The sequence below is a fragment of the Protomyctophum bolini genome (genome assembly GCF_963924005.1).
Source record: "Protomyctophum bolini genome assembly, chromosome: 11".
In the NCBI taxonomy this organism is placed as follows: Eukaryota; Metazoa; Chordata; class Actinopteri; order Myctophiformes; family Myctophidae; genus Protomyctophum; species Protomyctophum bolini.
The window spans coordinates 37,070,879-37,095,611 of record NC_137872.1 but is presented as its reverse complement, the minus strand read 5'-3'; the positions used below and the strand labels follow the sequence as shown (position 1 = coordinate 37,095,611).

General features: G+C 43.9%; 1 protein-coding gene across 1 annotated transcript in view; it reads right to left on the bottom strand.

Annotated features, from left to right (window-relative positions):
- LOC308323444 (uncharacterized protein) overlaps nucleotides 1-24,078 on the bottom strand; it is a gene marked incomplete at its 3' end in the record, with an annotated part of 50,482 nt that extends 26,404 nt beyond the window's left edge. The window contains exon 1 of the mRNA XM_080775175.1: nucleotides 23,643-24,078. Coding sequence (XP_080631301.1) covers nucleotides 23,643-24,036 — 394 coding nt within the window. The 5' untranslated portion in view covers nucleotides 24,037-24,078. The remainder of the gene's footprint in view (nucleotides 1-23,642) is intronic.
- Nucleotides 24,079-24,733: the final 655 nt, after the last annotated feature.

Sequence of the window (24,733 nt, the reverse complement as noted above, 5' to 3'; positions counted from 1 at the left end):
CGATGGCGTAACCGTCTGGGCACCCGACTGGTATAATCCAGTCACAGTGTGGCCGCGGGTTCGACTCCCGAGCCCGACACGGCCTTTACAGCATGTCTTCCTCCCCATCTCTCTCCCGTTTCCTGTCAGCCTACTGTCTGTCCCTTCAAAAAAAAGCAATAAAAAGCCGCAAAAAAATATCTTAAAAAAATAAAATAATAAATGTTCGCTCTGAAAGAATATGTATTCAAAGATTTGTGCCACATTTTCACGATTTTCCCAAAAAATAGCAGATCTACAAGCTTATACGAGCTTGTAGATCCCAGGATCACATTAGATAATTGGCACAGGGGGTGAAAAATGGGTTACAAAATCGTGGGATAAAAAAATAAATGCTGAATAAATGATGGACCTTGAAAAAGGTTTGAAAAAAGGGATAAGTGCCACATTCATATTAAAACCACTTTCAACGTGGCCATCTGTATATCTCACGTCATTCTAGGTGAAAGATATTTCCAAAATGTTCCCGAAATAGCCGATCTACAGGCTCACACAAGCATCGCGTGCGTTATAGCATGAGCTTATAGATCGGCTACTTTCACCATTGTGTTGGCCAAACAAAGTACACATATATATACGGCGCTTTAAGTGGTTTAAGCTGCTCACAGAATGGAATTAATGCCATCATGAACGCTGAAAGGACATGGGGTCACTGGATGAGGTTGTAACCCCGGCTGCTGCTGCTGCCCTTGGTTTGAACCCTTAACAGCGCTGCTCAGTGGTTGTCTGATTATTTATGCGGTCAGTGAACTGATGTATATACACGTACGTTTTCTTCTTTAACCCATTGTGGGCGGGAGGGAAGCCCTTATGGTGGTGGTTGTATACTTTAGCTATTGAAAAGTATAGCAGAAGCTATACAAGCTCGTATAGCGCGCCACCGAGTGTCGCGCTATACGAGCTTGTAGAGGTTCTGCTATTTTTTTTAAAGAATCGTGAGAATGTGGTGCAAGAATGAATATATATTCTATTCAGAGCGAACGTATTTAACTCAAATGTTTGCTTCTTGGGGGGGGGGGGTCCCTGGAACAACATATTTTCAGATGGGGGGGTCCGCGGCCAAATACAGATAATTCTGGGGGTCCTTGACATGAAATTGTTGAACACCGCTGACACAGAAACATAGGGTTTTTTTTTCAGAAAACTGTCGGGAATTTGAAGGCATTTTGTAGAATCGTCCTCGGGTCTGAATGGGTTAAAACCTCCAAGTTGACCTGGTTTATTAACCCATTCTGAACGGGAACCCATTTTGGTGTTGGCGTCATGTCATGCTTTAGCTATTGAAAAACAGCAGATCTACAAGCTCGTAGAGCTTGTAGGTCTGCTATTTTTTTGGAAAATCGAAGAACGACTGACACTTTTTTAGAATCTGATCTCAGGTCAGAATGGGTTGATCAGACCAGTGTGTGTCCAGTGGAAAACCTCGTGTGAATCTGATCTCAGGTCAGAATGGGTTAATGATGATGGTGCAATATGGCGGCGCGCCGTGCAAGGTCGCACGGGGCGGCCTTTGGCGTCTCCTCTCCAGGGACAAACCTTGTGTTGTTGATATGTTCAGTCTCTGTGTCTACAGTATGTATATATGCAGTATTTTATATATCGTTGAAGGCGGGAGGAAACCTCATAACTCCATTTTTGAGGTTTTTGATTTTTTTGTTTTTGTTGCATAAATCAGTGCTATTGAACACCCTTTACGTCTGTGTGTTGTTTCGAAAATATTGAACCAAGGTAAAGCAGTAAAAAGGTGCTTTGGACAAAACCTCTTAACTCCATTTGATCCTCAAAATGTCTGCTAAAGCAACTAACTCCACCACCTCCTCCCCCCTCCCATGGAAATAATTGACTATATAAATTGAATATATAAAGTCACAACACCAACTTTGATGAGGCTGTATTGCTTTGTTGTAAAAAAATATAAGGTTTTCTTTATTTCCTGAAAAATTAACATTTTTGTTATGGGGGGTGTTTAGGGCTGGTCTCCGGGACTGGAGGGACCTGAATCCATCCCATGTGGAACCGCTTCCAGAACCTGTTTTATCACATGGTCAGAGCTGGCTATGTGGACTTCACGTCTGCTAATACTGCTATACAATTACAATACTCATCATCATCATTTTTCGAACAGCGGTCGAGATCATGGATTCCACAATGCTACGCCAGACTTCCCGGTCCCTCATTGCCACCCCCAGTTCCTGCTTATACTGAAGCATGTGTCCCTATAGCGATGACATCAGAGGGAACGACAGCTCTCTACCTCTGGTCCGCCCTGAGGCAGGACTCCAGAGAAGAAGGGAAGATATAACCTCATTGTCAGCTCTGTATAGCAGTGGCCGGCAAACTGTGTTCTTCTGGATCGGACCAGTGAAGAAACACGGTGGAAGGTTGCCGTATATTAGATTAGTCGATGGGTGGCTCTTCCAAGACAGATTTTATGCGCTCTCATTAGAAAGCAGGTGTAAGTGCCATCCAACCGTTTCTCTTGTTTCAATTACAATACTAGTGGTTCTCAAACCTTTTAATTTTAAGGACCACCTGAACTCTTGAGAGTTTACAAATGGAACCTAAATGACTTGGTTCAATGTGTACGCTCTCAGAGTTACAGAACTGTAAGGGTCCATAAAAGTTGGAACATCTCTTGTGAAATCCCTTTTCTAACCAAAAGACTAAACTCAAAATCACTAAAATCAAATCTCCATGACTTAAAAAGGGACCTTCAAAAAAATACTTACCTAAAAAAGAAAACATTCATAAATTAAAAAAAAAACTAATTGATACATCCTGCTGAATACCTTTTCATTTAGTTTTGTGTACTGTGTGAGTGTGTGCATGCGTTCCAACTACGTGCAGGCTTTGCCAAAAATACAAATAAACTGTACACAGTTGTTCCTTGCTTAGATTAACCTTTGTTTTTTAAAATATGATGCTGTGTATTCCAGCAATATTTTTTAACCCATTCAGGATGGAAACCCCCATTTGGTGTTTTAAGCATTATGTTATACTCTACATTATACAAGCTCTGGTAGATCTGCTATTTTTGAAAGAAATCGTGAAAATATGGCACAAATATTTGAATATATATTCTCTCACAGGGAACATTTTTAACTCAAATCTTTGCGGCATATTACATAATTTTTTGGGGGTCCTCGTCATGACAATGTTTGAGAACGACTGACAGAGAAACATATATATATATATATATTTTTTTAACTGTCATTTGTCGTCCTCAGGTCTAAAATGAGTTAAAAGATGCCAATGCTCATCATCGCCCACGTCAGATCAACCAGCTCGCCCCGTTGGTTTCGACGAGACAAAATGGAAGCGAGGGCTTTTCAAAATGTCACAAAGCTACACACAAAGCCACACGGTCGTCTTGAGTTATCGTTATACTTCATTCAGCTGTCCAGCCCTGTCCTGTAATCACGTGTTAAGTTTCCTCTTGGCAGGCAGACACTTGACCAACCCATGGTTTTATATCTAACCCATTCTGACCTGAGACCAGATTCTGACGCACAGAAGAATGGTGGTTCTTTAACGCATTCTGACCCGAGATCAGATTCTAAAAATGCCTTTCCAAATCCTGACAGTTTTCAAAAATAGCAGACCTACAAGCTCGTAGCGCGCCACTCGGTGGCGCGCTATGAGCTTGTAGATCTGCTTTTTTTCCAATAGCTAAAGCATAACCTGACGCTAACACCAAAATGGGTTCCCGGCCCAGAATGGGCTAATTACTGTCGGGAAACCGAGCTTCAATCTTCACAACTTGGCCCACGTTTGGTGTGAAATACAGGGTTTCTACCCTGTAAAGTACAGGGTTCTATACCCTGTATTTCACACCAATCTCACGTAAAAACAGCTTCTGCAACCTTGGCCATCGCGGCGTCTCACTCTGCAAACAAATTACAAAACGTTTATTTTGATTTACTAAAACGGCAAATAAAGGTTTGATCACTTGAGCTAATTCACATACTTTCACAAAGCTCACTACACGTCAAGTCAACCCACTTGATTTAGCTATGCTAATGTATAGAATGAGTGCACACAAAGCACTGATACAGCAAATTAACCCATTTAGGCCTGATGTCGAAATTAAAAAAGAATTCTGAAAAACCTCATGTTTCTGTATCAGTGGTGCTTGATATTTCATGTCAAGGACACCCAAAAGTTATATGTAATATGCCTCCCCCCTCCGCCCCCCCCCCATCTGAAAATATGTTGTTCCAGGGACCTCCCCAGAAGCAAAGATTTGAGTTAAAATGTTCACTCTGTAATAATATATTCAAAGATCATTTTCACGATTTTTCTGTTCAAGTTCATGAGCTTGTAGATCTGTTATTTCTCAATAGCCAAAGTATAACATAATGCTTTTAAAAACGCCAAAAGGGGTTCTCCCCGCCTATAAAACAACAACGCTTCATTCATTATTCAAGTTTCGGGATGGCAGCGTCACATCTGCTCTCATGTCCTCCTCTTATAATCCTCCCATTTCAAGTCATCTCGTAATGACTCGGATCGCTCGTCGTTTCAAAAGCCGTCAGAAATGCGTTGATCTCGTTATCGACTCATCAACTCGCATTATGCCGTGAAGGTATGCATTAAGTCCGTATTATAAGCAGCACGAAGTGGGGACAGTATTCTGTGTGTTGTTTTTCGTGGAAAACAAATAGAGACATCATTCACGAGCACTTCAATAGACACGCTTAGCCGTTCTGAAACACATGGAGCTTTGTGTGTGTGGGGGGACCGTTCGTCTGTTTGGAAGACAAGACATACACTGACTCACGGACTTAATTGACGTGGGGGAGGGAGACGGCAAGACACTGCAGGGCACGTGCAAGAAGATGAGGCAAAAGGCAGAGCGAGATACCGCGAAGAGTACACGCCGACGAAGATGCACGCGTGCATCCCAGTGGTTGTTCAATCACTGGTATCCATTTGTGTCTTGGGATTCTGTGACAAGCTCCCATTGCGATTTCAACATCTACAACTGAACTACCGGTGTAAGAGCCATTTGAGCCAACATATTGTTTGCCATGATTCCTGTCAATTTGCCAATCTATGTTGCCATGGTTACAGGGAGGGAGGGTATTTAACCCTGGCCCTAATTAGTCTCAGGTGTTGCCAGTGGCAGAGGTAAACCAGTTTTTGACTGTGTTCATGAGGGCTGATGATTATGAATTATCTTTTAACCCATTTAGGCCTGACGTGGAAATTTAAAAGATATATATTTTTTCTATATATCAGTTGTTCTCAATATTTCATATCAAGGACCCCAAAAATTATACATGTAATATTCCACCGACCCCCCCCCATCTGAAAATATGTTGTTCCAGCCTTCCAGGGACCCTCCCCAGAAGCAAAGATTTGAGTTAAAAACTGAAACACTGAAAGAATATATATTCAAAGATTTAAGGCACATTTTCACGATTTTTTCAAAAATAGCAGACCTAACAAGACCTATATGAGCTTGTAGGTCTTGTATAGGAGCTTGTAGGTCTGCTATTTTTTGAAAAACCTTGAAAATGTGCTTGAAAATGTGAAAATATCCCTCAAATCGTTGAATTCCTTTTTAGAGCAAACGTTTTAACTCAAATCTTTGCTTCTGGGGGGAGGGGGAGGGGGTAGTATGTATATATACACAGAGAACTTAGTTAGAACTCCCTGGGCAACCAGAGACTTCCAGGAAAGTCTGGATGGCAACCGAGGAAGGTCGGTGGCGGTGAAGAGACAGCTTGGCCTGGGTTTCCTCAGAAACAACATATTTTCAGATGGGGGGTCGGCGGCCAATTACATAGATTTTTGGGGGTTCCTTGACATGGAAATGTCTGAGAACCAACTGACATAGAAACATGGGGGGGTTTTTCCCCGAAAACGGTTAGAAGACATTTTATAGAATCGTTCGGTAAGCAGCAGGTGCTGCCTATAAACTCCCCTAATCTCAATATTCAAATCAAAAAGACAAAAGACTTTGCCTGCCATGTATGTTTATCATATACCGTTTAAATTTGCACTTTAAAAACATGCTCGACAGTAACTGTAACCAAATAATGGCCCCTGTGCTAGTGGCTGGTGCAAAAAATAAATAACAGCCTACACTGCAAATAACGGCCTGGTTCCTTAACGCCCCAGGCTACTATTTGGTAATATACAGTGTCTTGAAAAATATTTTTAAATAGTTCAGCTATAGCTGATCGACATAACATTGACACGCTGTGAGCTTGTAGATCGGCTATTAGTCGTGACCAAACAAGGAAGCCTTTATTGTTAGAGAGATGGAAAGGTGGTCTCTCCACAGATCCTGCATCCAAGGGTAGTTATGGATCGGAAGTGTAAATGCATACTGTCTCGGAGTCGTTTCAGAACTACAAGAAAACATTGCGGCCTCTACTTTTTAAGAAAATCAAAAAAAAAGTCAAGGTTTTTAAATTATCCCAAAAAATAGCCCGTATATGAGCTCACAACGTGTCACATTGAGACACGTGAGCTTGCAGTTGTACATTTGGCCATTTTGGTATAGGGCTTAACCCATTCTGACCTGAGATCAGATTCATACGAGGTTTCCACTGGACACACACTGGTCTGATGAACCCATTCTGACCTGAAATCAGATTCTAAAAATGTCAGTCGTTCTTTTCGATTTTTCAAAAATAGCAGACCTACAAGCTCATAGCGCGCCACTCGGTGGCGCGCTATGAGCTTGTAGATCTGCTATTTTTCAATAGCTAAAGCATAACATGATGCTATAACACCAAAACGGGTTCCCATTCAGAATGGGTTAAGAAGTTAAAATAGAGACAAACACGCAATATAAAAACAACACAAGACGAAACAGAGGGAACCGCCGTCACCGTACCGCGAACTGTACAACATGAAACATCATTACACCAACCTTCCTATATACCAACAGGTTCAGGTCACCAACAGGACAAACTGCCTCACTGAAATATGTATTTACCTCATGGCAGTGTGGATAATAAAGGAACCATTTAAAATGCTCAGTGCCTACGCCTTGGTGGTACAGTATACGACAACACTGTGGACCGCTGCCAGACAGCATACATCTGTCCCCCTTTTCTTTTGCTGAGCTATAATAATAATAACCTCCTAAAGAGAGACGGTTCAGACTTTAATGTTTCGTTTCTTGTCACATATATAAAATACGCTTTTCAGAGGCTGTTCCATCTCCACGAGAAGCGGTTTCTGCCCGGGTGGAGAGAGGGGGGGAGGGGGGGGTCAGCAGCATGCAGTGAAATCTGTACTAAATATTGGAGCAGTAAGCAAAAGTAACTATCCTTTTTTTTTTTTTTTTTTTTACTGCTGGCCCCATCTGCAGAATAATATGGATTTTGTGCCTGAAAGATGCCCAGCAGGCAGGAAACTGGCTGCCACGACGAAGCCAGGTGTGGGAGATTTATGTATTAGGCCCTTCATATTAACCCATTCTGACCTGAGATCAGATTCTAACAAAAATGTCTTCTTCTACATCCTGACAGTTTTTTATTCTGACCCGAGATCAGATTCTTAAAAAAAAAGTCTTTCATGTCAGTCGCTCTTCGATTTTTCAAAAATAGCAGACCTATACAAGCTCGTATAGCGCGCCACTCGGTGGTGCGCTATGAGCTTGTAGATCTGCTGTTTTTCAATAGCTAAAGCACGACGTGACGCTATAACACCAAAAGGGGTTCCCGGCCCAGAATGGGCTAAATTCATGACACCTAGAAAATACACACGCACCTGGCGACAGCTCCCGACACGACGGGATTTTAAATGAGTCGCCGAACGAAACAAAATGGAGTGAATCAAACGGAAAAAGAACAGCAACAACAGAAAAACTCCAGGGAGGAGAAAATAAATGAAGTGGAGAAGACAGACACCGCTAGAAGTCATATTAATATATAATATATTAATATTACATGAAGGAAGGAAGGAAGGAACAACCTGGACAAAATGGGGCGACAAAGCTCAGTTGACCAAATACACATCATTCGACACTAAAAGGCTGGCAGTGAAGATTTAACCCATTTAGGGCCGACAGAAAGGTCTTCTGGAAGAATATCATATTCAAATATTTGTGCCACATTTTCATGACTTTTTCAAAAATAGCAGATCTACAAGCTCATATGAGCTTGTAGATCTGCTTATGTTTCAATAGCTAAAGTATAACATATATAATGCTTTAGTTAAAACACCAAAAAGGGGATTCCCGCCCAGAATGGGTTTAAACCTTTTTTCACATTCAAAACTTCACTTAAGGTTTTTGAATGAGAATATTATTAGGTGTTTGATTTATGACGTCCATGAAGGTGGAGGTACTTCTTTGGCCATGTATGGTATACTGTATTCAAGCGATACCGCTCGGCACCAGAGTTATGGTCGCCTCCCGGGTGCGATTCCAGACCTCAGCAATGTGTCCACATGTCCCTGAGCAAGACAGAGCGACCCTCCCTCCCTCCCTCCCTCCACGCTCGGCTGTCTCATCTCATCACCACCAGCTGGGGTGCCGGTGGAGGAGATGAAAAGTGGCGCTCCCCCCGTGTGGGGTCGGTTATATGAGTTATTGGACCCGTCTATGAAGCTTCAAACTATTCTGCCCTTATTTCACTGTAGTATAGACTCTACTCTACTGTATCTATAAAAAAATAATATATATATATATATAAAATGAAGGCAAAAGCCACACAAACAAACGTTTATAAAGAAATGCCACCATTGACGGTCCCTATACTCTGAGCAATGCCAGAGTCGAGTACTGCCCCGAGTAGCACAGACAGACGGTAGACATTTTCTACGATGTCTGAATGTGTGGGCCACTGTATATGGATGTGTAAATCATTGAACAAGAATTGTACAGACCGGGTTGCCATGGCGTTGGCGTGACCTTTCCGCTGACTGACAAGCCAGAGGTCAAATGACATCTGTCCATACGTGGGGGAAGACGGGGCCTCATGAGTCCAGTACACACACACACACACACAGTCACACACACACATACAGCAGACACACACACACACACAGCAGACACACACACACACACACACACACACACAGCAGACACACACACAGCACATGGCATGTGTCCAGTCTCGAGACGGCTCACTGCAAGTATACCGTAATTCATCGCCGGCCCCAAAGGAAATGTTCAGGGCAAACGTAAACACAAAGGAGCCCAAGGGAGGGGTTTTTTTTTTTTTTTACACAAAGATTTACAAACATTTTGTGCGTTTTAGGCATTTGGTCGATTGTCTCTCTTCCAGAGTTGCTTAATTAATGCAACAGCAGCACTGTTAAGTGTATAAGCGTTCACAGTTAATTGGCTCATTTAACCCATTCTGAACGGGAACTCGTTTTGGTGTTAGCATCATGTTATGCTTTAGCTATTGAAAAATAGCAGATCTACAAGCTCGTAGCGCGCCACCGAGTGGCGCGCTACGAGCTTGTAGGTCTGCTATTTTTGAAAAATCGAAGAGCGACTGACATTTTTAGAATCTGATCTCAGGTCAGAATGGGTTAATCAGACCAGTTGTGTGTCCAGTGGAAAACCTCGTATGAATCTGATCTCAGGTCAGAATGGGTTAACAGACCCACATAAAGAACGGTCCGCACGCTGAACAACAACATTTTTCTTTACAGCAGTTCAATGGGATGTTCGTTTAGATTACCTTGGAATAACGTTAACTCACTCCGAATAGCAGAACCCTAACTCCAGACAGACTATAGTGCTGCCAATGTAAAAAATTAAAGAATACTCGAATATAAAAAAGAAAAAAAAGAAAATTGCAATAACATTCGTTCTCTGTTCCTCTTCTATGTGGTTAAATTATCTTGATCTGGCGTGCAAACATGCTCACACATGTGTCAGTCACACACACACACACACACACACACACACACACACACACACACACACACACACACACACACACTTTATGCTTCCTCTTTATGTATTCACCAACGATGTAACGATATAAGATGTAGCGTATTGGCTATAGTTGCACAAATGACGTTTTCTCCTTTCCATTTCTGGGACACAGGAGTTGTTATGAAAAGATGTTATGTTCCAGGGAAACCAGAATCAAAGATTCTGGAGTTAAAAACGTTCCACTCTGGAAGAATATATATTCAAAAGATCTGCACCACGTTTTCACAGTCCGTTGTTACCAAGTCGTTCTGCGATGGTGAAGAGGTTTGAGAACCACAGTCCGTTACCAAGTCCTTCAGCAAAGTTCCAAACGTGGCGCAAAGCGACGACGTCTCCAGCGTGTAGATCTGCTACTGTTGCTACTTTTTAGAATTTGAATACTGAAGTGAAAAGTAAATAGTTTTGGGACATACGAGGTTTACCGCCACCGCCGTCATAGGATAACGTCATGTATGTTTATTCAGGTTAAAGGTACACTTCACCCTTTTTGCAAAAGTTGTCCCTGGAACAACATATTTTCAGATAGGGGTCGACGGCCAATTACATAATATTTTTGGGGGTCCGTCCTCGACATGAAAATGTCTGAGAACCACCGAGATAGAAACCTAGCTTTTTCAGAAAGAGAACAGTGATGATTTGGAAGACATTTTTGTAGAATCGTCCTCAGGTCTAAATGGGTTATAAACAGCCTATAAACATGCAGTACAGACAAAACCGTGCTTGTGTGCTCTTTAGATACCCCTGAACCCACCCCCTTCCCCAAACGTGACCTGACCCCCCCCTCGTGTGTACACACACACACACACACACACCCCTTTGTGAGATATTAGCTCCTCTGTCTCTGGTGACTCCCTGCGTTGTGAGGTCTGGCCTGTACATAAGGTCTGTCTCAACAGGTCGTGTTGACCTTGGTGAACCTGGCTCTATAGCGACCTGATGGTCCACACACACACAGAGAGAGAGAGAGAGAGAGAGAGAGAGAGAGAGAGAGTTAGTACCCCAACAGCTGCACGTAGAGCAGGGAGACTGTTGCTATCACTCCGTTACCAGTGGTGGAAAAAGTATTGTTTTACTTAAGTCAAAGTACCAATACTGCAATTTAGAACTACTTTGTTACGAGTAAAAAAAAATAGCAGACCTACAAGCTCGTATAGCGCGCCACCCGGCTCCCCCGCCCAGAATGGGTCCGAAAATAAGTCATTGTTTGGGTGAACTACTCTAAAAACGCCCTATAGCATTTTCACTTAAATATAACAATTAAAACATGGCCGACAACAAGGATGGAAATAGGACAAACCTGGCAACAAATCGGGCCGGCACACACGTAACTGCCGATAACGATGTTGACGTTTTGAGGGACGCTATAGCCTCTCCGATATTCAGCTATAGTGAAGATTGTTGTCCTAACACAAACATTAAAGGCTTACCAGTGAGACATGTCCCGCGTACCAGTGGGACATACCAGCACAGGTACGCGTACCAGTGGGACATACCAGCACAGGTACGCGCACCAGTGGGACATACCAGCACAGGTACGCGCACCAGTGGGACATACCAGCACAGGTACGCGCACCAGTGGGACATACCAGCACAGGTACGCGTACCAGTGGGACATACCAGCACAGGTACGCGTACCAGTGGGACATACCAGCACAGGTACGCGCACCAGTGGGACATACCAGCACAGGTACGCGTACCAGTGGGACATACCAGCACAGGTACGCGCACCAGTGGGACATACCAGCACAGGTACGTGTACCAGTGGGACATACATACCAGCACAGGTACGCGTACCAGTGGGACATACCAGCACAGGTACGCGTACCAGTGGGACATACCAGCACAGGTACGCGTACCAGTGGGACATACATACCAGCACAGGTACGCGCACCAGTGGGACATACCAGCACAGGTACGTGTACCAGTGGGACATACATACCAGCACAGGTACGCGCACCAGTGGGACATGTCGCAGCGCGACGCGTTGCGAGCTTGTAGAGCTGCTATTTTCAGCACGCAACCCAAGTGTAAAATGACTTATACTGGATCTCTCGTCCACTATAGTCCCATCCCAAACATTTTAGTCTATAGTTTATATTTGTCGACGAAATTGTCAATATATTTAGTCTCAGTTTTAGTCGTCATAGCTTAGTTTTACTCTGTGAAAAAAGGTAGTCGTCGACGAACGTTGTTCATCTTAGTTTTAGTCGACAAAATCAACACTGCGTACGCCAGTGTTTGGGAAGTAACCTCTGACCTCCAAACGGTCTGCTCTCCGTCTCTCCACTGCGTCTGACGTCAGCTAAAGGAACACATTATGGAGGATGGAAGCGTGCGGGTGGAAACGTGACATTGTCTTGACTCTCAACGGCTGGCTGGTCCACAACACTGCATACATACGTCTTCATCATCACCATTACTTTTAGGTCACCCCCCCACACACACACACACACACACACACACACACACACACACACACACACACACACACACACACAAAACTGTGGCCTATATATCCGAACTCCATGACTGTGGCGAAAGCTTTGTTATTGACAGCCATTAACCCATTTAGACCCAAGAACGGTTCTACAAAATGTCTTCTAAATCCTGACACTTTCCTATGTGTGTTTCTATGTCAGTCAGTCTCAAACATTTTCACATCGAGAACCCCCAAAAAATAATATGAAATTGCCTGCCGACCCCCATCAGAAGCAAAGATCCGAGTTAAAACCGTTCACTCTGAAAGAATATATATATATCCAAAGATTTGCGCCACATTTTCACGATTTTTCAAAAAATAGCAGGCCTACAAAAATAGCAGATCTACAAGCTCATAAGCAAAGCAAAGGTAGCAGATCGACAAGCTCATAGTGACACTATTGGAGCTTGTGGATCTGCTGCCTATACTTTTGCGTGACGCTGTAGTATGATCAAGCAGGGCATTCATTTTCAAAATACGTTAAAAATGTTTAAAACGACATATACGGTTATAAGGTGTTCTCACAGATAGTGTTTGGTTTCTTTTGTGTGTGTTTTTTTTTTTTGGGGGGGGGGGGGGGGGGGGGGGGGGGGGTTTGGCCCTGCAGGTAATATCACGTATATAAAATAACAAATTGCATAACCACAGCAAATGTACAATAATAAATAAATTAAATAAAAGAACAGATTTAAACTAAAACAGGCCAGGCCACTTGAAGCAGCCCCGAGGCCTTGCGTTGTGTTGTGTGCGGCGGTAAAAAAACAAATAGAATACAGCCATCTGTACATAATTCAGGAGAGAGAGAGAGAGAGAGAGAGAGAGAGAGAGAGAGAGAGAGCATTGGGGTGCATTAGTAACAGCTTGATGTACAGAGAGAGGACAGCCCTGCCCCGAATCTCACACACACACACACACACCCCACCCACTACAAAAAAACACGCCATGAGCTACGTATACAATGATTACACACTCCAAGAACCAAGATGGCGTTACCTCCATTACATAGGTGACTTATCCACAAACACACACGCGCGCACACACACACACACACAGTCACACACCCACCCTCTCACTCTACATTCACATGGCACACATCCAAGCCAGCAGCATAGCTTACACTGATGATTATCCGTTGTTGTCTCAGTTTAACCACTTGAGCCCTATATATATTATATGCTTTGTTGTCATAGGACGAATAGACAAAGTGACCAATCACCGAGCTCCCAAAGTACCGTGGTGCAAATTGAGCTTGTAAGCCTAGATGGTGCTGCAAAATGAATTACAAAAGGAAAAAAAAAGAGATTGTGATCTAGATTCAGACACCTATAATTCTTAAATTTGAGCAATAATCCTGCAGCTCTATAGTCGGCTATCCAATTCATTTTAGCTACTCCTATGTTGTTTGATACAAGGGAGAGACTTTAACCCATTAGAAGGCCCGACGTCGACAATAAAGTCTTCAAAATCCTGACAGTTTTCTGAAAAACCTCATGTTTCTGTATCAGTGGTGCTCAATATTTCATGTCAAGGACCCCAGAAATTATATGTAATATGCCTCCGCCCCCCCCCCATCTGAAAATATGTCGTTCCAGAGACCCTCCCCAGAAGCAAAGAGTTCACATGTTCACTCTGTAATATTATATATATTCAAAGATTTGAGGCACATTTTCCCGATTTTGCAAGCTTGTAGCGCGGCACTCGCGCTATGAGCTTGTGTAGGAGCTTGAAGTGGTGCAACTACTTCATTACGGAGCTTTGTGTGTCTCTGGCTGCCTGTGTCTGTCCGAGCATGAAAATAGCATTACTTGGTTGGTTTTCAAAACCAAGTGTCACTGTTGTGCAGCCTAACACACACATACATATTAACTGTACACGGTAACTGTCATTTCTCAACCGTTTCAGACGCGGGGCGGCTCGCCGGAACCGACCCGGCCGCCTGGGCGCGTTCCTGGGGGTTTGGATCTTCCGGGGACCCCCCCCCCCCCCCCCCCCCGGGTACCCCCAACACAGAATTGTGCAGCGCTAGGCCTATAGTTTCTTCATTCTCTCTCTCGTTTTTTTTTTTACATGTGACATATTTTACAAGAGTTTGGAATGTTTTTCCAATAGACCATGTTTGTAACCAAACACGCAGAGCGCTATTTACGGGTAGAACGTTCATTTGATATTTTCACCATATGGGCGAACAAAAAGAAAAAAAAACAGCAATTTAAATTGTGTTTTGATGTGTGATTTGTACACATGTGTATGTATGTATACACTGCAGTACTTGTTTTTAATACCGTTTCATTGTTTTTGTGTACAGCCATTGGAACATATGTTTTGTGACAGTGGCCGTGAGCTACGTACAATAGAATTTGACTTTACTCGACTCGACTAACACTCGAGTAAAGCATCCCCGACATTTTATTGCAAGCTTTCGGTCGCGTGACCTTCTTCTTCTTCTTCAGACAACGCATGCTGCGGTGGCACTTTTTCTGTTTTGTTCACCCTTATGTATACGTAGTTCAGCTCCAGCACATCACGTCAAAGTGTTTGTTTGTTGTTTTAACAGGTGAGCGGTGGATTCGTTTACTTTTCATATTTACACAACATAAAAATGTTTGTGTTTTGTAACATTGTATAATGTATAATAGCATGCCCCATAACAACAATGTCCTGTTCTTCCAGATATACACGAGTAAAGGTTACTGAATAATATACGCAACGCTGGCGGAATTTATACCTGGAAATAAATCTTTGGTTTGTGGTGTCGGGTGATGATGTCGAGATGATCTGCTCTGTAATTATGATGACACATCGATCATGCCAACAAAAAAAATAACTAGGGAAGACAGATTGAAGGTGATAATGCACATACTGTACACAACACACACACACACACAAACACAAACACGCAGACTTGCCGAGCAAGAGTGCGCATGTGCGTGTCCCTCTGTACACTCGCAGCCTTTCACACGCAACTGTCCTCTTTCGCATGCGTGCACACATCTTCTCTACACACTTGGAGCAAGGACAGCAGACAGACACGCAATGCACCTCCCCCCCCTCGTGACAGAGACATGCCTGGCTCAAGGGCTCCACAGACCCCGGAAGACCTCTGTCTGAACTCTGGACAAAACAAGACCAAAAAAAACACACAAATGGCTTGAGAAAATACTGTATATAGTGGCATCAGTATATTAGTTTATCTATATATATATATTTTTTTAAGATTAGTTTTGGGGCTTTTTATCTTAAGAGTATATATTATAGTTAGAGACAATTAGCAAAAATTGGGGCAAATAAAATCTTACCACTAGGTTTCTTCACAGATGTGTTCATAAAGGTGTCTACTATAACATATACATTTGTTCCAACCCAACTCCCTTGGGAAACCTGCAGAAAGTTGGGGTACCAATAACAACCAATATAAGGCAAAATTCCCAACATTTCCCAACAAGTAGCATGTGACATGTCAAACATGATGCTGAATCCATTCCAAGCATTAATTTAGCATGGAAATACTCCTTGCGCTAAATTCGGCCATAGCCACTTGCCCTAATGTGTCCAAATGTGCTGACCTCATCACATTTGTGATGACGGCTATGGGCATTTTTTAGGCAAAGGAGTGGTTTTTTTGTGCAAAACTAATGCTTGCAATGGATTCAGAATCATGAAAACACCCTAGTTTGACACGTCACATGCTACGTAGAGTATAATGGCATTTGGAAATTGTTGCCTTATATTGGTCGATAATGGTACCCCGTCTTTCAGCAGCTGTCAAAGAGTTTCCCAAGGGAGTTGGGTTGGAACACATTTATATGTTATAGTAGACACCTTTATGAACACATCTGTGAAGAAAGCTAGTGGAAAGCATTTTTTTCCCCAGATTTTCCACACATTTCACAAATATTCCCTTATTATTATTAGAGACGGCACCCGGAGGAAACCCTGAGACGAAATGGACATAGTGGCCGAATTTGGTATTGCAGCGTGGGGCCAATGATAGTCAACGGCCACCAGCGCGTTCACGATTTGGCCCAATCGATCCCAGAATGCACTCTGTTCCTACCCGGAAGGAGGAGTGAAAACGCCTCATACGCTTTTTTTTAGCAACTCAATGCAAGTGGACGGGAGGAGAACTCGGGTGCCGTCTCTATTCACATATACTCTTAAGCTTTGTATGCCTTTATTGATAGGAAACAGTAGTCAGACAGGAAACGGGGAGTGACCCGTGGCGAGGGGCCGTCGGGCTGGCTTGGCAGCCTAAGGGGCTCCATTTTCGTCACCGCTAAACCCCTTATCCCTAAACTTCTTTGCCTTATTTTTTTTTTACTATTTTGCACAACATTTTTTGAATAGTTAAAATGGCCAGTCTACAAGCTCACAACGTGTCAAATGTAGATTGGCTAGTTGAACTATTCAAAAATGAAAGGCAAAGAAGTTTAGGCATAAGGGGTTTTATAGCGGTGACGAAAATGGAGCCCTAGGTGCCCGTCCGGGCCTATTAGTGTCTTTATTTTGACATGATAGCCTAGATATGCGAGTCTGTCGGTCTGATATTGCATAACAAAGTATTCTCCAAATTATCTGACAGGCCCAGATATTTTTGGCCCGCGGGCTGCCCTGTTGCCTACCCCTGGTGTGGACTATAGAGGGAAATGAAGGGTAGAACATTTTTATTGTTTTGTTATGTAAACAAAACACACAGGGCACTTTAACCCATTTAGGGCCCGACGTTCGAGATTTAAAAAAAATGTCTTCTAAATTCTGACAGTTTTCTGAAATAGAGGGTATGCGACTATGCGTGTGACATCATCATCAAACCCGGAAGTTATGCAAGAATGCCCACTGACTGGCAACAAACTACTTTCTGGCCTTGACAACCCATGCATCCACGCAGAAAAGTCCTATCTGATTGCATTAAACAACATTAAACAATGTTAAACTCACTTTGCATGTTGCTTTGCACACTCGATGTGCCATTCACTTTAAGCATGCGCATACAGACCCTCCTCTATACGCCATGTTTCTGTATCAGTGGTGCTCAATATTTCATGTCAAGAAACCCAAACATTATGTAAGTGGCCACCGACCCCCCATCTGAAAATATGTTGTTCCAGGGACCCTCCCCCCAGAAGCAAAGATTTGAGTTAAAAACGTTTGCTCTAAAAGAATATACATTCGAAGACTTGAGGCACATTTTCACGATTTTTCATAAATAGCAGACCTCCAAGCTCGTAGCATGGCACTCGGTGCCGCGCTATGAGCTTGTAGATCTGCTATTTTTCAATAGCTGAAGCATAGCATAATGCTTAAATCACCAAAAGGGGTTCCCCCCCAAAATGGGTTAAAACAAGAACAGCTACAGAGTGAAGACCCATCCTCCGTGGTCCAGCATGGAGTTTATAGGGTCAGCGCCACACTGTTCAGACGCCGACCCTGACCGTCTGACCGTATCAGTTAAACAGGACGTGCCATGATAATTAGATGTATATAAACATTTCTAGCAAAGACAAAGCCACACGTCCATGATGTTACTGTATACATTATCCTTGCTGTCGGGGAGAAACATCCCTATTATCGTCCAAGCCTTATCCCTAAACTTCCTTGCCTTTTTTTTACTATTTTGAAAAACATTTTTGAATAGTCCAAATAGCCAAACTACAAGCTCACAACGTGTCGATGTAGATCGACAACTAGTCAAAAATATTTTTCAAGATAGTGGGGGAAATAAAGGCAAAGAAGTTTAGGGATTTCTCAGTCCCCAGGACTGAGAACTTTAAGCCCTGCTCACAACGTGTCGATGTGGCTATAGTTGAACTACCGGTATTCAAAAATGTTTTTCAAAATAGTAAAAAAAAAAAAAGGCAAAGAAGTTTAGCGATAAAGGGGTTTAGCATGGACCATAATGGAGCCCTCTTGTGTTTTTCTGTAAATTAACGCCCTATACTTGATCATACTACGGCGTCACTCGAAAAGCATCAAAAGTAGCAGATCGGCAAGCTCAAAGCGTGGCGCGAAGCGACGCGTTGAGAGCCTGCAGATCAGCTTTCATATACATTTGAATCCTGAAAAGTAACACTTTTGGACATATAGTGAGGTTCCCACCCGACAAAGACGATACACGCCAACTGAACAATACCGGGGGTTATACGTGCGGGTAGCTATAGCGCGTCCCTCGAAGGCATTAACACTCAGAGGTTAGCGAGGCTAGCCTCCATTATAGGAAAACGAGTGTTCCGCCTTTGATATGGCCCACACACATGTTCACAGTACACACACACACACACACACACACACACACACACACAATACACTCCAAGGCCGAACACAAACCCTCTCTCTCTCTCTCTCTCTCAAACACACACAATGCCACCATAAACACGCAGACATTTAGGTCAGGAGCCCCAGCGTGTTAAGGTCAGGGGTCGAGTTGTGGCGAGCTCAGATCCATGTTGAAACATAAATCCATGTCTATCCTAGCGTTAAGATGCAGATGACATGTTGTGGCGCCGCCAGGGGGGGGGGGGGGGGGGGGGGGGGGTGCAGGGGAGGTGGAAGTGTCACGAATCCCCTTGAGTTTGGACAAATCATTAAAAGGAGCCCTCCGTTGTTTTAAGTTTTGTTTATTTAGAGGGGATTTAAACCGGGAGGGATCTGAACCAATACCATGGGATGTTTACCGTCAGAAACATATGCCAGTAAATCTGGCCCAGGCTTAGAATAGCTTTTTTTTTTTTTGGAAACGGAATGAGTCGCTGACGGGCTGACGTATTCAGTTTGCGGGGTAAGAATTTAATACAAATCTGTAGTCTGATTCGTACTGATGGATTCTCTTTTTTTTTAATGATTTGCAGCTTTTATGAGCTTTAGTGAAAAGATCATACATTTTAATGGGGACAAGACTCACGAGTAGTCCCAGGTGACTGCTGTAACTGTCACTTCACCCTTTTTGCCAAAGATATATTATGTTAATGACGTTTAGAAGATTCAGAACACTTTCCTGGGGGTCTTCATGTGTGCAATATGTGGTTTAAGACATTTTAGATTTTAGCAGTGAGCCCAGTGTCTCTGATGTCATCGACACTGGACTACAATTACCATAATGCTTTGGTGCACTGCTCCTCCTTGTGAATTGGGGGAGGGCTGTCTTAAGGCTCATACATAGATAGATTTACGGTGGTGGGGTGACCACCGAACTACAACATGACGTCACAGGCCGCGGTGAAGAGCAAGCCACCGCCACCGCTCCAGCCCTTCTCTCTGTTTTTACTCACCACCGCTCAACGTTATTTCAGCTCCGGTGGTCAGCTCACCACGGGAGCGGTGGTCACCTCACCACCGAAAATCCAGACTATGAATAGGCCTTTACTGAGACAACATGTAGTCCAGGAAGTAATTGAGCCCAGTGTCGATGACATCAGAGACACTGGGCTCACTGCTAAAATCGAAAATATCTAAAACCACATATTACACACATGAAGACCCCCAGGAAACAGTTCTAAATCTTCTAAACATCATTAACATATATTTTTTAGCAAAAAGGGTGAAGTTTCCCTTTAAAGGATGGCCTTTAGTAGAAACACATCATTCTGTATGGAAGCCTGGCTTGCCAGTACAAAACGGCTTTCAAGTTGGATTTAAAAGATGGCAGAAGGTTCTATTGTGTCCCTCACTCAAATATCTGTTTCAGAAGAGTGTCACCCATGTGCTTAAGAAGGACATCATTATGTCATCTGAAGCTCCCTAATCACTAATTGTGTCATAATCTCTTAACCCATTCTGAACGGGAACACATTTTGGTGTTAGCATCATGTTATGCTTTAGCTATTGAAAAATAGCAGATCTACAAGCTCATAGCGCGCCACCGAGTGGCGCGCTACGAGCTTGTAGGTCTGCTATTTTTGAAAAATCGAAGAACGACTGACATTTTTAGAATCTGATCTCAGGTCAGAATCGGTTCATCAGACCAGTGTGTGTCCAGTGGAATCCTCGTATGAATCTGATCTCAGGTCAGAATGGGTTAAGGCGGAATTTCTCCCCCCCCTTTCTTTTTCTTTTTTTTTAAGATATTGTTTTTGGCTTTCGCCTTTTTTTCCCCTTTTTATTGATAGATGAAAGTAGGCTGACAGGAAACGGAGAGAGATATGGGGGGGGGGGGGGGGGGTGACATGCAGTATAAAGGCCGTCGGGATCGGGAGTCGAACCCGCGGCACGCTGCCAGACTGGATTACCAGCCAAGGTGCCCAGACAGCTATGCCAGCCTCCCCCCTTTATTTTGCTGATGGCTTGCCAGATTGTGTGATAGATTGTTAAACAATCTCCTCTTTCTTTCCGTTTTGGCTCTGCAGATGAACAAACTGTTGATTCAAAATGTACTATGATCTTTATTATTGATTCATATGTCTATGACTATGTAATCTACAAGGATTTCCTTTGATTCAAAATGAATAATTACTTCATATATACCATGATCATGGATACTATACTAACTATCATGGATACTACTAACTGAGTAGATCTACCATCTTCTCTAATGATTAAAACTGTGGATTGATTTAAAATCTACTGTGATCTCTATTGATTCAAATCTACTATGATCTGTTGATTCAAAAAATACTATAGTATAGTAATTAATATATATATATAATCTGATCTCTATGGATTCACATTGATTAAGATCTACTATTGATTGAAACTGGAGGCTGCCCCCGGTTATGTGAACTGGGCCACGTTCATGAGTAGTACTGGTACATCACATGGACACTCCTGCAACTTCGATTAATTAAACCGTTCAAAAGGGAGTAGCCGTGTGGAAAGGCTGTGCCACAGCTCAACGCAGCCAAGAACACAACACAACACAATCACACAGGACACAATCATTGACAATGTCTGTTGGCAGAAAAACGAAACAGAAAACGGCCGAAGACAGTTTGCCCCTGCACATTAACCTTTTGTTTGTGTGTGTGTGTGTGTGTGTGTGTGCGTCCACGAAACGTCTAAAAGACAATTTATTCCTTGGACAAAAGGTCGTAAAATGACAGCTCAGCTGCCCTCTGGCAGAGGAGAAAAGAGGAGACATCCTGCTGTGTCTGATAAAAAAAAAAGAGAAGGAAAGAAAACAAACAAAACACCTGTCTGTCTGTCTGTCTGTCTGTCTGTCTGTCTGTCTGTCTGTGAGTGACACCACGCCCACTACCCACCAGAGGCTGTGGCTTACAGAGTCGGATGCCACAGGCTTCCGTCTGCCTCTGCCAATCGAGAGAGAGAGAGAGAGAGTATAGAGCAAGAAAAACAATATCACCAGACAGTACCACCTCTCATGCCCACAGTGTGTGCGTGCGTGATGTGTGTATGTGTGCGCGCGCGCACGATTGTGGGCGTTCACATTTGGCACGCCATAGGCCGGTATGTGTGTGTGTGTGTGTGTGTGTGTGTGTGTACACGCTCACAGGCGTGCGCATGTTCGCACGCCATATCAAGAGAATTTAACCACATAAGGGAACAGAGAGTGAATGTGGAAACAATAGCGTTTCCTTGTGGCAACTCAACTTAATAGACGGACACGGTCAGATGAACACGTAACATTATGTCTTTTGTCATACTATCAATTATAAGTATAATATATATAGTCCTTCAAATAGACGGATAAAGAGAACACAACTATGACCTGTCCTGACCCGTCAGGACTATACAGGAGCATTTATCGTCACAAGTTTGATCATATATTATTCATGTCTTCTTGTTCAGTGACCATCTCTTCATCCGTCCATCCATCCATCCATCCGTGCTTCCCCATCTATCCATCTGTCTATCACTGATGCACCGCCCGTTGAGTATGACAAGACACAGCAGCAGGTCAACACAGGACAAAACAGCAGGCTCACTGTGGCATCCCGGCTATAGGCTAGCTAGGGGGGCGTGTGGCGGAATACTGTCGGCCCCCGGGGGACGGCTGTGTCGTGGTTCGAATCTGGCTTCTATCTTTGCGTGATATACTGTATATCTTAATCTTAACATCCATCACGAACCAGACACGCTGATCACACTAGCGCAGCAGTTCTCAAACTTATTTTCTTTGTTATTACAAAAAACCCCTCGAAAACCGACCTGTAAATGTCTATACAGTCTTTGGAACCCCCTGAAGGAACACCGGAGAGTCCCCCCTATAGCTCTTCGCGATGCTCAGAAAACACACTGAACTCATTTACCCTGACTTCTTCCACACACTGTCTGAAATCATCTCGGGTTCTGAGAAGAACCCCAAACTACAACATCCTCAGGTCTGAATTGAGTCTCTGATTAGAGCAAACAGGAATGAAAACAAAAGCATACACAGATGAAGTGTCTCGGCATATAACGCTCAGTGAAAAATCACGGAGTATCACATTTCAACTTTATCTAGTCATGCAGTCATAGAGGCCTCATATCGTAATATACAAGGTGGGGGGCTAGTATAGGGGGACCTCTCTTTACTGTCTTTACTGTCAGACAGAGATATGCTTTCTTCCAGTGTTTTAGAAACCCTCGTCTTTAGCCTACTCTGGACACTCCAAAGAGATTTCACTTGCAGGGTCCAACACTTCTTTGTTGTCCCAACCCAAGAAGCGCCCACACCAGAAAATGTCACCAACTGCCAATTAAAACCAATTAAAAGTTGGTCTCCAGTCTCCACTGGAACGCCAGGGGGGCGTGTTGCAGTGTATTACAGTGTCACAGTGTCACTACTGTGCCCACATTTTCATATGTGTCTTTGTGACTGTCGCTTCTTTGTCCTGCTGTGTTTCCCCCCTCGCTCTCTCTCTCTAGTCTTGCAACATACATGTCAGTGTGTAGTGTTTCCCTATCTATAGGCCCCTGTGCGCCCTGGCTGGCTGCCTGACTGCCTGCCTGCACAGAAACGCACACTTGCACTGTGCAAATCCTGAACGTTCATGTAACTCCGGACAGTGTGGAAACTGAAAATGGAAACCACATGGACCCACACAAGGGTCCTTTTTGGGTTCCATCTGCTCAGACTCTCTCTCGGAGAGTCGGAGTTAAGGATTTCACATGTGTGTGTGTGTGCGTAACGTAAGGACTGTGGGCCTGCTGCTTTCACAGAATTACGTAATGAAACGCGTGTTACACTGACTGGAGCCTGTTTGTTGCAGACACTAGAAGTGTGTCCGTCTGTCTGTTTCTGTGTGTGTGTGCGTGTCGTGCGCGTATAGCGCCCCTTACCCACGACCCGTCCTTTCTGCTCCAGCCTGCGCGTGTCTGTGCCGTGGCCGTGGCCGTGGCCGTGGCCGGGGGTGTGTGAGTGGTGCTCGGGCTTTGTTCTGGCGCTGCCGCCGTCGCCCGCCCTGGCGGAGAGTACCGTGGCCGGGGACCTGTCCCTGGCGTCGGCGGCGGCGTGTCCGTCCGTCCCGCCGCCGGCCTTACGCTCCCCTTCCCGGGACTGCAGCTTGACGGAGAGCCGCTGGTTCTCCTGCTCCTTGACGGCGGTCTCCAGCAGCAGCGAGTTGAGACTCGAGCCCACCGTCTTGCTGATTTCCTGCACGGCGAGTTGCACCACTTGCTCCAGCACGGACTCCAGTTGCCCTTGGAAAAACGAAATGTACACGGCCCCGTTCATGGTTTCGCCTTCTCCTTCTAGTCCGAGGTGAGGGCTCTTTCATTCTTCTTTCTTCTCAGCCCCCCGCTCGCCCGCCGTTACCTACAGAATATTACATAAAAAAATGTTGTACACAAGTCAGCACTTAAAGTGATTGAAGCGACTGCCTCCTCCTTTTCGAGGCAGGCAGGCAGCACAGCGCGCGTGTGTGTGTGTGTGTGTGTGTGTGTACACTCCTTCTGGATGCTGCCGTACCGCACGGCGTAGGCGCGCAGCGATATTTCCCCCATCTCGTGGCTCTGGTGTAAGTTTGTCAGTGTGCTGCTGCTCTCTTCGGCCCCGTACGTGCCCATTCACGCCATTTTGCCTTTGAGAAAACATCAGTCAGCCAGCCGCCCCCCTCAAATCAGCCTCGTGATCTGAAGCCGACGATCATGGGTCCTTCTTATCTTTTAAAAATAAAATGCCAAATATGCCAACTCTCTCTTGTGGTAGCAAAATATTGATTCATTATTGATCATTACATAATAACAACCATTCATGTTTCCTTTGGCCTATTCATTGGTTGGATTTGCTTTATTATGGCTTTGTTCACAACAAAAAAAAACAACAATGTACAGTGTACCATTTAATTAAAATCAAACATAAGCTTCATTATGTAAAACCATATAGGCTATAGGCTGTACAGGAACAATACACAAACTAGATGTGGTAATAA